The following is a 14,333-nucleotide window of genomic DNA, read 5'->3' on the forward strand; positions in this document are numbered from 1 at the left end:
AAATCCATTTCTGATTTGCAGTATACCCTGAATTTGATTACTCTATGTCGTTATTTGATACTGTGAGGATGTTTGAATGGTCGTTGTAATTATCGTGTTAATCTGATGAGGGCGACAAAACAACTGTAGTACTACTGTTACTACTACTATACTACTACTACCGTTGTTGCTGCTACTTCTACTAGTACTTCTATTACTACTGCCACTACTACTGCTACTACTGGTATTACTGATACTACCAGTGCTACTGCTACTACTGTTAGTACTGCTACTACTAGTAGTATTACTGCTACTATTACTACTAGTAGTGCTACTGATACTACTATTGCTGCAGCTAACTACTAGTACTAGTACTAATACCACTGCTACTACCTCTATAGTGGTGCGACTGTTAGTACTACCACTGCAGCTGCTGCTGCTGTTACTTGGTTTAATCAGGTGTGGTCAAAACTTACAACCTGCCCCACAAAGCAATGCGCACTGAGTGACACCAGAGGGCGCTGTAAACCCAGGCCACGATCTGTGGCTTTGCCTGCATTCACAGCTCCATTACATCCAGTGAGGAGAAGTTTGGAGCCGCCAGCGGCTGGTGTTCATTGTGCTGGTGGTGCGCAGAATAGAAAACACTCGGATGAGTAAACTGCTGTACTGCAGTGATGTTTCAGAAGACTGCTGGATCGTAAGGATGGGCAAGATGTTGCAGAGGTAGAACATCTCCAACTGCTGGCTTTTCACTTTTGCATTAGGACTCAAGTATAGGTGAGAGTCTCGTCTCATGAGTTTATTATGACACGGGGAATGGACAATATATGACATAATTCAGTTCTCTTGATTAACTACAGGCAATCTTAAAGCTTTGGGACTTTTATATAATGTCTGTACATCTTTGGTGAGTAATTGGTTGTTGTAGGCTTGTGTTTATTTATTAGGCTTATTGCAAGTCCTTTTATTAGACTTGAATCCACCCCAGGGTCGATTTAGTCAGCTATGTGGCAGAAGAAAAAAAAATCAGTTCAAATGTATAAAGAGCTCTTTAAAAAAAGGGATAACTTGTGTCTAATATGAACATATTTGTACTGAATGTCACAGAACAGTTTTCTGAATATTTTAATGCAATTAAACATGTTGGACAGCATCTGGTGGCCACAGGAGCTGAACTGGCTCTGGGAGTGGGGAAAATTAGGTTAGCTCAGCTCTTCAACATTCTTTCAGTGTCAGTTGTATAAATTATAGGAGCGTATGAGCTCATGTTGGGCAGATTGAATAATTGAAATTGAATGATAACTGGTGTTTCTTTATATCATAGTACCACTCCTCCATCTCCCTGTTAAATGAGCAATGAAGAAGATGATGATCCAGGCCGCCTGTAGGAAAGGTCTGCAGGTGTGTTTACTCCTGCTGCTGGTGGGAAGACTACAGGGTGAGTAGGCCAAGCTTAGAAGATAAGGAAAAAGTCAAAGTGGGATCTCAAAATACACCAAATTGGAGCATGTTTTATGTACAGTATGTAATTGACATTAGGGTGGATGTATCAGGCAGGGTAACAGCACCAGAGCATCTTGAAGCTCCAGTGGAGAGGCCCTTCACTCTCACCTGCAGTGTTTCAAGGGAACGAGGTGAAACCCTGAGGCAGGTGCGTTGGCTGGATGTCCAGAACCAGACCCTGCTGAGTTACCAACCCGGTAACAGAGACAGTGTGAGTGGACAGCAGCATGTGGAGCTTGCCACCTCCTCAAAGGACTCCTCAGCTATCACCATCCGCAGGGTGGGCTTCCGCGATGAAGGCTGCTACACCTGTATCTTTGACATGCATCCTTCTGGTTCAAAGCAGGGAAGGACCTGCCTCACTGTTACCTGTGAGTGACGCCGTTACTGACAATTTCTTTGATTTTAATGAATAAAACTGCAGTTTTGGCAAATAGAAGAACACCAATATGTTATTGTTAAGATTTTACCTAAGCAGGGTAAGCTCAGACATCCAGAATCAGATGCTTGAATCAGATAATATACCCTATCCTCTGTTTGATGCAGAATCAGTATCATTCACATCAATCTGTTTTTTAGTTTGGATTTGAGAGATTTGTTCAAGACACCTACCAATAGAAGTGAGGAATTACACTGCTTAACATATGTTGTCACTTGAAAACTTGAAATGACAGAATTCACTTTTCATCGTTGTTTCTATCCTTGTTGGTGTTTGGCTTAAGTGATCTTGGGTTCCCGCCTTTTGCACCAACCCTTTAAAATAAACAAACCCAATTCTCCAATAGACTCTAGTGATAGCTAGTCCTCCCTACAACCTGAATATCAAACTGTTGTGGGGATTTACTGTAAAAATATGTGAATACAGATGTCCCTAAACACCCCTAACTTCTGAACGCAAGTTGATGAGCCCGTTGAGGCTCAGCCAGTCATGTTAATAAAGAGCTGTAGAGCAGAGGGAAGAGGAATTCTCATTCCACAAACCAGAAACAGCTGGTGCAGATTCCAGTGACTGGTTTTTGTTTGGGTGCCTCATATTTCAGAATATTAACGTTGTCCTGTTTTTCATCCCCTGTCTCCCCGTTCTTTTCCTTACCTTTCCCCCCCATTCATCATTCTTTCACTGAGCGGTGACGTTTTTTTTTTTTTTTTTTACTCCCAGCACAAATCACTGCTGACAGCAACAAGACAGCTGTGAGCGGAAAGAAGGCGTCCCTCTCATGCTCCTACGGTTTGCCTGAAAAGGTGCAACACATCACATGGAGATACACTTCTGCAAAAGGAGACTTCAGAGAAGTGGCTTCCTTTGCAAAGCAGAGTGACCCCATGATTGAGCCACCGTACCAGGGAAGGGTCTGGCTCAGTGCCTCCTTGTCTGATACCCAGCTCACCATCCAACCTGTCGCTATCCAGGACGAGGGCTGCTACACTTGCCTGTACAGCACACATGACGAGCTAAAGAGCTCCATGGTTTGCCTCTCCACCTATGGTAAACGTCTTTTTTCCTAACTAGCTATTATTAGTGATGATTTTACATTACAAAGATTTTACATTCTTACAAAGCACACCCAGAAATACAATGGGTGTGCAAAACCTGAGCTGCCCCATTGAGAAGCAGGCTATGTACAATGTAGTGGTCATAAAGCTGGGTTAAAGGATATGTTCAGACTTTTTCAATACTGTCTTAATATATGATTCACATGCTTGTATGTACAGTAAAAGTGTTGTTAGTTGCTCTTAACATCCCTCCTGCTCATGCAGGCTGTGAAATCATCCCTTCCACAACTTCAACTTTTTGAGAACAAAATTGATACCCCTCTCATATCTGTATGGTAAAAATGAAGCTACCATCAGTAGTTGATTAGTTTAGCTTAGCATAAAGACTAGAAACACAGAGAAACAGCTAGCTCTGCACAAAGGTAATAAAGTCCAACAAAACCTCCAAAAAATGTTCTCACATTACCTTTCTGAAATGTCTGAATCTACCCTTTAATCTCAAAGCACAGTTCAAGCTTTAGGAAGTTCGGTAGTTAGTTTTCGGGTTACCCTGTGGTTAAATGAATTGTCTTAACCAAGCTTTCCATATGGTCAGATGGTCGGATAGCTTTCAGTACAATAAACACCAATATATACCACATCACCAACTAGTTCTGAGAGATCCTTAGTCTGGAGAAATGAATGTCTGTACTAAATTTCAAGGTAGTTCATCAAATTGACATAGTTGACAAAAGTGACTCTAAACCAAGGTATTAGACCAGCAGACTGACAAACACCTCCAGCCCTAGAGCTGAGCTGCACAATTGACTAAAAATTGGGCCGTTAAATTTATTTATTGTCAATGATATTGTTGCTTTTCCTCTGTCTTTTGCTGCTTTGTTTCACATTAATGTCACTTTTGTGTTCACTTCAGTGAGAGAATTTTTGTTTTGATAAGCATGACCTTTTCAGACGCACATTCTTGCAGAGTAGTCATGAGTGAATACGTTGTACAGTAGATGCAGGAGCTGGGAAGAGCAGCTGTGTTGGGAGAAATAACAGAGGCAGAAATTTGTGCAAATTCATGGAGACTTAACCTTGGACTTTGCAAAGGCAGGTACCCCTGGGATTTAGACAGGAATGTTGATCTTTCTTCTTCCTGGTCGTAGCCATTGAGTGTTTTTATGATACAGCGGCAAAGCTACGCTGTCGGGTGATTTGTTAACACATAAACACAGAGCAGTGTGTCCATGTGAAGAAAGGGCCATTCGAAAGAATGATGGAGGCAGGGACTGAGGTCCTGATGCATGACTGTGTCAGTGTTTGCAGCAGACAGTGATTCCCTCTGTGCTTTGTCTCTCTCTCTTTTTGCTCATTCGCTTTCCCACTTTGCTCCCGCTCCCTTTCCCTCACAGTTATCTCAACAAACAGATGTGCTTTTGTTTGAAATTGAACTGTACAGTACAGTAGGTGTTTCTAATAGAGGAGTTCAATTAGCATTAATTTTTTTTTTGCTTGCTGCTCATTGCTGCCACCAGTGTTCCACCCTCGTCCCACTCTGGATGACGTAATGCCCCTCCCTCCTCCTTTACTCACACATACTGACCAAACAGCGATCACCAATACACACACATAAACACAAACACATCACTCTTGCTATTTACTAACATAGGCTACGATAGGTAGCCTTAACTATACTATACTTATACTTAACTATACTACAAGTACCAAAGGTGAAAATACTCATCATGCAGAAGAATGTCCCCCATGAGAGTTATTAATCAGTGAGTTATTATCAATTCTTATGAAGCAGATGTTAAAAATAACATGAACATACTCAAACTTGTACTAAAGTACAGTACTTGAGTGAATGTACTTAATTTCAAAATTTACGCACTGTAAGCGTAAATTCAGTGGGAAATGTCATTCTTAAAGTTGTAGAGCAGAATAAAAATAAAATGCATTTAATTCCTTCACATTTGCAAATGTATGCCGTTTATATTACATACTAGCAGCACAGAGTATTAAAAGTTTAGTTTTAAGATGCAGAAAAGCTACTGAATGAAAAAATCTGTGGAATGTCATTTTAAGTAGGAGCCATAATTCTTTCAAATTTCACACCAACTTTGTGCTCATTTGTAGAGCATTATGGTTTGGATTGTTGTCAGAATTTTTTCATGTCTCTGGTGTTACACACCCCAGAATCTGATACTATCCAGACCGATGGTGGGTGAAGATCACCTAGAACTCTGAGAAGACGATAAAACTATGAGGGCCAAATGTCTGTGGCTAAACGTGTTCCTGCCAACAAAAATGTTCTCGGTTCCAGTGTATCACATTCCTCACTCAGCCCAGAGAACAGCGAATTGAAAACAGCCACAGATTTTCTTATGGATCTTAAGTGTACAGGAATTCACATACCTTAACAGATCCAAAGGCTTCAAGGATTTTCCCTTGTATCATCTTAGTAATTTACCCAAAGACACGTTGAAGATACAGAAACACCCACGAAACTAAAATTCGAATTTTTCCAATTTGTGGATTGAAATAATGTCTTTCATATGTCTGCACCCGACAGCATACTTATTCACTTAATGTTTTATCATTGTGTGGAACCATTTCCAGAGCTATCAGGCTTGTGCATTTCACACATAGGACATGAGAACAAAGGAAGAGGGAGGAATACATTAATAACTTTGACAAAGGCATTTCAGTGAACGTGGCATGTACATCTGTGTGCAGTATGTGTGTGTGTATGTGTGTGTGTAAATGCGTGCATGGGTGTTGTTATGGTGGTTTTACCTCTCTCTGTTTACTTCCCACAGTGCTGCCCAAACCCCAGGTGAGCTACAAGACCACCTCTCCAGGTGTGATCGAAGCCAACTGCACCTCTGTGTCGCGACCCCCAGCAGAGATCGTGTGGAACGTGGAGAGAGATAACCGCACCATGGGCCCCCCGGTTACCACACAGCTCCCACAGGGCGACGGGACCACTCTGGTCATCAGTACACTGACTGTCCAGTCAGGGCTGCTGAAAGACGTGTCCGTCAAATGCTTGGTCCACCACAAAGGGCTTGAGTCACCGATTGCTGTATCCATGAACACTAAAAGTGAGTCAGTAGCGATGAACTGTCACTTCCATGTCGATCTGCATTTCAAAATTTTCAGTAGCATTACGTCTACATATTTACATATTGTCATTACCTACCTGCCTTACAAGAAGCCCATCTGCAAGCCAGACTACCACCACGAATACCAAAGCAGACAGAGACAGTTTTAGACTTCTAGCTAAAGGACGACCATGATTACAGAAGTCTTCATTCTTGCACATCCCTCAGATGGGCCTCTGTTTACTTGGCCCTGTATAAGCGATTTGGCTTTAAAACACAGTTCAACATTTTGGGAAATATGCTTCTTCATTCTCTGGAAAAGAGTTAGATGAGAAGATTGATACCACTCTCATTTCTGTCCATCAAAATGAAATAACATCCAGCAGCCGCTTGGCTCAGCTTAGAACAAGACTAAGCTAACAAAGAAAATGGGGGAAATAGCTAGCCTGGTCCTGTCCTAAGATCCACCAACCAGCACCTATAAAGCTCACTAATTAACATATCTTGTTTTGATCAATTCATACAAAAACCCAGATTATTTCTTGTCTGGGACCAGTGACTTCCCGGACTCCCTGCTGGTGGCCTTGCAGTTTTCTAATGGTTGAACAAGATCTATCATGTTTTAATATGTTGTTTAGTGAGCTCTTGAGGTTCTGGTAGGTGGATTGTGGTATCTTCGGACAGGGGCAGGCTTCACTGGGCAGGAGCGTGCATATTAGAGAAATCAAATGGGAACAGTATAAATTAAATCTTAAATTTAATCAGAGATGTTACATTGACGGGAAGCAGTGTCCGCATGAGCACAGGCCTTACATCACACAGACACAAATACCAATACAGAGGCTACATTTAGCTCCTTATAACTAAAAGGATTTACATAAGAAGAAATATCTACCCAGATATGGACTGCAAAAACTAATGCTGCTAATCAATACTCTGTGTTTCTCTCTAGTTGGGACGGCTCTTACCATCCTGATCTCAGTCACTACAGTGGCAGCTCTGTTGGTCATGTCGCTCTGCTTCTGCCTTTGGAAGTGTTTTCTGCGCAAAGAAGGTGAGTGTGTGCAACCAAATGAACTCAAGAATTCATTTTAAGGTTAATAAAACGGAATTTTCAGGGCTCCCTCCATGTTGTGGGTTTTGGCATCAAAGAATAAAAGCATAAAAAATAGTCTGTGATGAACCTGACCTGATTTCACAGTTCCTCTACAGAGCCTTTTAGTCTCATTTAAAACATGACTGCCATGTCAATATCGCCTTTTTTCTACCTGCACTCCGTCTGCACTTTACTCGCACAGCCAGGCACTGGTTTCTTCCCTGGGCATGAAGGAATTCACGTATAGTAGCACTAACAGAAAGATCTACACATCAACCAGAGCAGACCTCAAGGCCTCAGCAGAGGGGACAACTGAGACATGATCTGGAGTGATGAGGTCTGCTGCGCATGCTTATTTGTGAAAGTTAAATAAACCACGAAATTAAGCCTGTTTGCTTTTATGCTTTAGCGGCAGAAAAGGAAGTGGCGCACATCATGCCAGGAACCCTGCTCCCTTCCCATTGGCTCACAGACCTAGGGTCCCCTTATGTGAGGTCTGCCACTGCAACTGCCTCTTCTTGCTCTGATGAAGACATGCTTTAGGTTGAAATGTTATTTGCCTTGGACCTTTGCACCTTATTAAAATGTTCTAACTAGAACTGTTTCCTCCAGACCTCATCATTCCAGATTACGTATTGTTCAAGCTCAGACAGCAGAAGTATCCCAGTACAGTTATTACTATTTTAAACGAATTTTGAAGTGCTTCGTATTTTTATAATGTGTGCTTTCATTGTGTGTCGTGACGTCTCCTGCTCTTCGTGCATTTCTTTTCAGTGGATTAATTTTTCAGAACAGACCAGGGCCTGAAAAGAAGAGACAGGGCTTCTCAGAGCCAGCCTTGCAGAACTGATTCCCTGCATCATCACCACCATCATCATCATCATCATCTTGATACAAAGGGAAGATGTTCTAACACACCTCTATAGGTGTGTCCAACACAATCCTGTTTATGAGCACCAACCGTAGGACATTCAACTCTGCTCTTCTGCCTCTGCATCTGACTCTTATATAATCTCTAGGCTGTTCTCACATGAAGTGTGTGAGGAAATGTTGACTGGATCATGTTTTTTTTCCTCTCTCTGGCTCTGTAATTCATTGAGTCAATAGCTACAGATTCCAGCAGAGTCATTGTATGGTAAATTAAAGTACAGTGATTCTGCTGTTATAGCAAAAAACAAAAAACAAAAACAAAAACACATCATCGACATGGGTACTGTATTTTAGTTTAAGCTGATCACATAGATGCCATTCTGCTTCCATAAATACTCACTAGCTCACCAGGTGTGAGTTAATCCATGGCCAACAACACTCACTGTTTACTGCTGTTTGAGCAACATTTGCTAAAAACTAAAAGCTTTTGTTCAAAAAACGTGTATTCATGCCCTATTTTCAAAGATTCATGTTCTACTTAGTCAAGCCAAGACACCCAAGCCAAATTTGTAGAAATGTACCTGGATATTTTTGGAATTTTCACGGGATTTTTGACAATAAGAAAGATATAGAACATTGCCTGCCTTATCCTTCAAATAACACGGCTAATGGGCACTATGAGCCTCCCTTTAAGGTTTTTCTTCTTCGTGTACCTCAGTCGATTGCCTCTGTGTATTGTGAGAGGGGCGTGGGATCATGGCTAGTCTTTGTTAGATACTAATTAAAAAGGCTACATGCTTATGTCTTGTTTGTATAATATCTACTGCAAACTTTTCTTAATGTTTTAAAGACTTTGTGTGTGTGTGAGAGAGAGAGAGAGAGAGAGAGGATGTGTGTATGGATGTGTTTAAAAGTTAAATTCCATAGACAAATAGCCTGGATCAATTCCCTGAGGGAGCAAAGCTGAAACCTTTTTGGTGCCTCTGAAAGGAATGCGTGTCTTGTTGCAAGTCAGACGAGTTCCTGTGTGTGAACTCAGGTTTGACTGTGGTGGGGTGTTGAGATGGGGTGGCTCAGTGGTTTTAGAAAGTACTTGAGGGCTGCAGATAAAACACTGTGCTCCCCTAAATATGCTTGAACAAAACCCTAAAGGCCAGCTCACATTTCTGTTGCTCTAGGTTAAAGTGGCACCTACATGACTAAAATAAAAATGTAATGATGCATCGGGGATATATTGTGTTTGTATGTGTGCATGCATTTAAAAAGCGGAAGCTTGATGCTGAAATAGTCTTGCATATCAAAGCATATGATTTGAATCTGTCAGTTATTTACTTTCTCAGCGGAAGAATGGTATGCAGGTTATCCGACTTCAGATGCAGTACTTCAATCGCATTCCTTTCCTCAGTTGATTTTCTGTAGCATTCCTCTGTCTGAGTTTCAGTATGTGCATACAACATTGATTATGAGCTCAGAGCTTACATTAGAATAACTCTGAAATATAGTTTCAGATAATTTTTTAAATAAATGGAAATGTGTCCCCGTATCCAGTCCTGTCAAGAAAAAACGAGGACAAGATGAAATGGTATATTATGACCAGCTATGTAAACTTGACATAATAAAAGCAACAAACTGAATAATAAAAATATAAAACATAAAAAGTTTCTGAATCTTTGTCAGTTTAAAGTCTTGCCACCCTTTCAGCTCAGCTTTGTACACTGGATTTATAAAAACATAAAATTCCTTTCTGGTGGGCCTGACCTGCCTGCCAGATGCTCATTTTTCGAGGGCTTTTTCATCCTAAGCCAGGCGGGTTATGATGAACCCAGCAGAGCAAAAAAAAAAAAAAAAACACTCACATATTGTGCACACACACACACACACACACACAGCTTACTGCATCAATCCTGATCTGATGTATTCATAAGCTCTGGGATAACAAACAGTATTTATTGGTTATGTTAGATACACACCCATCAGCCACAACTAGTTAAAACCAGTTACTTGTTTTAACTGGTTTGACAAACTAATAGCTGACAATGGCCGGCAATGGCGTTATTCGTGTAATAACATCACAATACACTTTTATTAGATAATTAAAGATAATTTGTCACTAGATAATTAAATGTATAAGAAAGAAAACTGATTGCTTCTGTTTCAAAAATGCTAGTTTATTATTCTTTTTTTTTTTCTTGTGAAATGCTGAATATTCTCACCTCTTTCTGCCTCTTATAAACCTTTAGATCAAAACAGTAAAGCCATAATATGTGATGAGGGGGCTGTGGGCAGATACTGATTTGTTTTAAGGGATCACAAACCCAAAAGATTGAGGACTAGTACCCTCCTGTGATATATTGTCTTTAATAAAAAAAGGTTTGTTTTGGCAAATTCCTTGTTCCTATCATTCCTCTCCTCTTATTGTATCTGGTAGCTGATTTTTGTTGACTAACTTACTTTGACTCAGTATCTTATTATGTAGACTATTTGTGGTTGAACAGAAGCTCAACACCTGCTACCATAAATGATAAAGTCAGAGGTCTTTTGATCTTTAACTTCCTGCATATGTAAGCTAAACCACACTGATGTGATCGACAGGCAACGCTGAAAAACACTGAGGTCTGTGTGGGAAAGAAAATGTGTGAGATAAAATGCTGGACTTGTGAACATGTTTGCTCTTTATCTCACCTCTCAGTCTCTCAAATAGTCTCCTTTAACACAGAACTTTAAGATGAGCAGGCCAAATGATTCATATTTCACACGAGTGCAAAAGTAAATATTAAGGACACCACATCCACTACCTCTCAAAGAACAAAATGCTTGCACAGTCACAGATCAGCCAATGATTATGTTGAATTGCTTTTTTTTTTTTTTTCTTCATGAGATATAGATGGCTCCCAAACTTCAGGCTTCATACTACCAAATCAGACAGAGGAATGCACGATTAGCTATTCAGAGTTTCTTTTTTTTTTCCCCAACTGCCAAAACATTGGCCAAAGCAGCATCAGCTGGAACACATGTGAGGTTTATAGAACAAATTAAATATTGCTTCTGCTTTGCTGTATCCAGGTTCATTTAAGATGACACACTGAGTATCTGCATGGCCCCAAGCTTCCTACACTCACCTCTTCTGCAGTGTGGTTTAACCTCTTTACCGGTTCCATGACACCACCACGTACTCGTGCACATTTTTCCATCCATGTGTCTATGTGAAATCAAAAAAGTTCATGCAACATTGACAGTGGCATATTGCGGGTTCTTATCTTGTTTAGTCTCAGCATGCTGTCTTGTGGCAGGTATCCCAGGGCGTTTATGGTTGATGACAGCATACACTGCACAGTCTGACACTTGACTTTCATCTGCTGTGTTCGCCAAAGGCTGGTTCCCATTGGTGATTAGGGAAGGTGGTGAAGGCAGTGTCCCTGCAGCACTTGAAGAATGAGAGTAGATGTCATTCAGAACGAAGTGGGCTTGCAGTACAGGAGAGGAAGGAGAGCTCCCCTTGGGCAGGTCAGGTATCGCATGGGTGGGTATTTCCTATGACACAAAAACACAAAACACCATAACAAAATAAAATAAGCCACTTAAATGATCCTCCTTGACTCCACTATGACTCTTAAACATTTGTATACAAGAAATACTTTTAGGGCTCGTTCACTTTCTTGACTAGACTAAGAAGAGTTTCTAAATTTGATGCCACTCTTTTAGCTGCTGAATCAATCTTCTCATCTAAATATTGTCAAGAACGCAGAATGTCTATCCAATTCTTTAAGTAAGCAACACTGCATCACATTACCAGTCCTTTTGTTGGATTGAAGGTCAGTGTTCCTGTGAAGAAGATACAACAAATGCTCCGTTGTTTAGGTAATAAAATCTACAAATTCTGTTACAGCAATCTGAAATTTGAATACATGTTAATGCTCTTACTTTTCCAGCCATAAAAACTCAGGAAGGTTAACACTGTTAATGTGACAACCAGAAGGGCTGTGCAAACACAGATGTAGAAGTAGGGCAGCCAGAACATGGACTCATCACCAGCAGTGTTCGGTGATGCAACTACAGAAGAGGAAGAACCAGACCATTAGTCCAAGTCTGCATCAATTAAAATGTGTGCATACTATCCAACAAATGAAAGTTCTTACCTGCAATATTATCAGTATTGTCAGTTGTTTCAACCCCATGATGCATGTCTTAAGGGAATGATAGATAGGAGAATTAAAACTTGAACTTTGGCACATTATATGTATATTTTGGCACTGAAGGAGAAAGTAAAACTGCCTACCTGAAACTGAGATGTTGATGGTGTGACTGATTAAGCTATAGTTGTGTGCTTTTAAATCACATCTGTACAGGCCATCATCATGAACAGAAATCCATTTGAAAGTTAAATATGAGATCAGGTCATTATTAACACCGTGGTTATTCTGTCTTATTTCTACATTTTCTGTTTTATTGATCGGTTCACAGATGTGTGTGTCGAGTAGTTTACACCAGGTGATGTTTAGTAATTTCCCACAGTCCTTGACGGGACATCTGACTGTCAGAGGCTGCAGCGGGGCCGTTTTCCACGTGGTGCCTCTCCGGACCATCAGCTCAACTTCACATGAAGGAAACAAGTCTGAAATGAATTTGACGAGAAGCTGTTCATAATTTTAGGAACTGACGCAGCGTAAAACTTTCTCTCAGTTCTTTTGTAAATGCTGACAAATTCATGTCTAGGAAATGTAGACGCTAAATCATCTTATTTTGGAGAATAAGAGAAAATGTCATGTTACATGTGGAATTTGTGAATAGCTTACCAAATCAATATTTATTCTCCATGTTGTCCAATAAACCTCAATAATGTCTGTTTGTGAATGATCTCACAATTTGACAAAACATAAAGCTCAACTTTGTTCTTCTCTGACTTCAGCTTTGATCATCAGATGCCTTCAGCACTGGATCCCAAAATGACATTACAGTTCCTCAATATTTTAGCATCATTTTAACAACATAAATGTAACTTTCATACATAAATGTAGCTTTCAAATAACACCCTTTGTTGTGTTTTTTTCTTCCAAACAACAGCAGCAATGTAAAAAAAAAAAAAAAGAAAGAAAAAAAGAGGCACCAAGTTGTCTTGAAAGGGACATCACCACATAAAAGCAATGCCAAGACTAACCTCTGTTTTTTCCAGATATGGCAACAAATAAACAAAATATCACCAGATACGTGTATTGCTGTCTACCCATTAGGCTCAACATGTTCAAGGCCATGAAATAATCTTTATGTGAACCTACTGCATGGGCTTACTTCACTTGTGACAAGCTCACCACTTCCTGACCTCCCACATACGTTCTAAGACCATCCTGCATGTGGGTATTTCAGCATGTCATGAAGAATTGCTGTTTCCGATGTGAATGTGTAGAAATCGCACTGTGCATTTCTTTGTAACCTGTACACCTTGGTAACGTGTACAGAAACAGCATCTCAACAAACAGCACAACCACACTGTGCTGAAGTGGCTCAAGTGGCCACGGAGCCCAGCAGGAAGTTGTGACATCCTGACTTCAAAGTCAGACAGTAACCTTAGGTGCATGTTTTGTGTTTTTTTTTTTCATAAGTGATGAAAAGGTGGTCAAATCCATTCTACACAAAACTGTAGGAAAGTATTTCCACCATACAGAGGCTACATGCAGTCTTGCAATCAGCTTACATTAGTGAGCAGTGTGCACTGGAGGCCGACTGAATGTTCTCATCATCTTTATAAAATAATAAGGCGCTTGCTTGCTTCCCTTATCCAATCTGTGCAAACATCTGTAGCTTCCACAGATGAAGAAATAGCCAAAAGTCTGCCAGAGTGCAATGGCAAGCAGCTACTCTGGCTTCAATAAACAATGTTCAATATGGAGCTACGTCTAAAGAACTAAACATACATGGCAATAACTTCTTTTCCTAACAGCGAAAGCACATCTTTATACATATTCTTACTAGACTAGAGATGTTGTGCATTGACATTGTACATACCAAGGCTGATTGATTTGTGCTTTTTCTTTCCTTCGATCCAACCAGCAGATGGTGTAAGTCAACAGTCACCTTTTCCTGTGCAGACTGAGGGCAGATCCTTGTGGCCTTTTCCAACAGTGCCCCCTAGTGTATAACACAGACACCTACTGCATATTCATACATAGTTTTTTGAAGAAGTGATGACAGTATGAGATAAGTTGTTAAATTTATCCATTCTCAGATATCTGATCGGTGACAGCTGACACAAACACTCGCAGTACAGTAGATCGTCATAGTGAGTTGCTTTTTTGAAACCTTCC

The 14,333-nt window shown here is 40.5% G+C and overlaps 2 protein-coding genes across 4 annotated transcripts; one reads left to right on the top strand and one right to left on the bottom strand.

The window, feature by feature from the left end:
• Window positions 1-617: 617 nt before the first annotated feature.
• On the top strand, window positions 618-9,805 carry zgc:113337 (uncharacterized protein LOC503741 homolog). 3 transcript variants are annotated; one of them, XM_041056979.1, is made up of 7 exons: window positions 618-759; window positions 1,307-1,420; window positions 1,536-1,856; window positions 2,645-2,971; window positions 5,784-6,068; window positions 7,021-7,122; window positions 7,574-9,805. In XM_041056979.1, exons 2-7 carry the CDS (start codon window positions 1,339-1,341, stop codon window positions 7,705-7,707), a joined length of 1,251 nt encoding a protein of 416 aa, XP_040912913.1. In that variant the 5' UTR covers window positions 618-759; window positions 1,307-1,338; the 3' UTR covers window positions 7,708-9,805. The 3 variants fall into 3 exon arrangements, with proteins under 3 accessions (XP_040912913.1, XP_040912915.1, XP_040912914.1); XM_041056981.1 differs by having other exon boundaries at window positions 7,939-9,805; XM_041056980.1 differs by lacking the exon at window positions 7,574-9,805 and having other exon boundaries at window positions 7,021-7,546.
• Window positions 9,806-9,811: 6 nt separating this feature from the next.
• si:ch211-214p13.8 (B- and T-lymphocyte attenuator) lies at window positions 9,812-13,270 on the bottom strand. The gene is made up of 6 exons (XM_041056983.1): window positions 13,190-13,270; window positions 12,311-12,646; window positions 12,171-12,218; window positions 11,956-12,084; window positions 11,825-11,856; window positions 9,812-11,565 (listed from the first exon to the last, which is right to left on the bottom strand). Exons 1-6 carry the CDS (start codon window positions 13,257-13,259, stop codon window positions 11,254-11,256), a joined length of 927 nt encoding a protein of 308 aa, XP_040912917.1. The 5' UTR covers window positions 13,260-13,270; the 3' UTR covers window positions 9,812-11,253.
• Between the last annotated feature and the right edge of the window lie 1,063 nt (window positions 13,271-14,333).

This window comes from Toxotes jaculatrix, chromosome 15 (assembly GCF_017976425.1).
Source record: "Toxotes jaculatrix isolate fToxJac2 chromosome 15, fToxJac2.pri, whole genome shotgun sequence".
Lineage (NCBI taxonomy): Eukaryota > Metazoa > Chordata > Actinopteri > Toxotidae > Toxotes > Toxotes jaculatrix.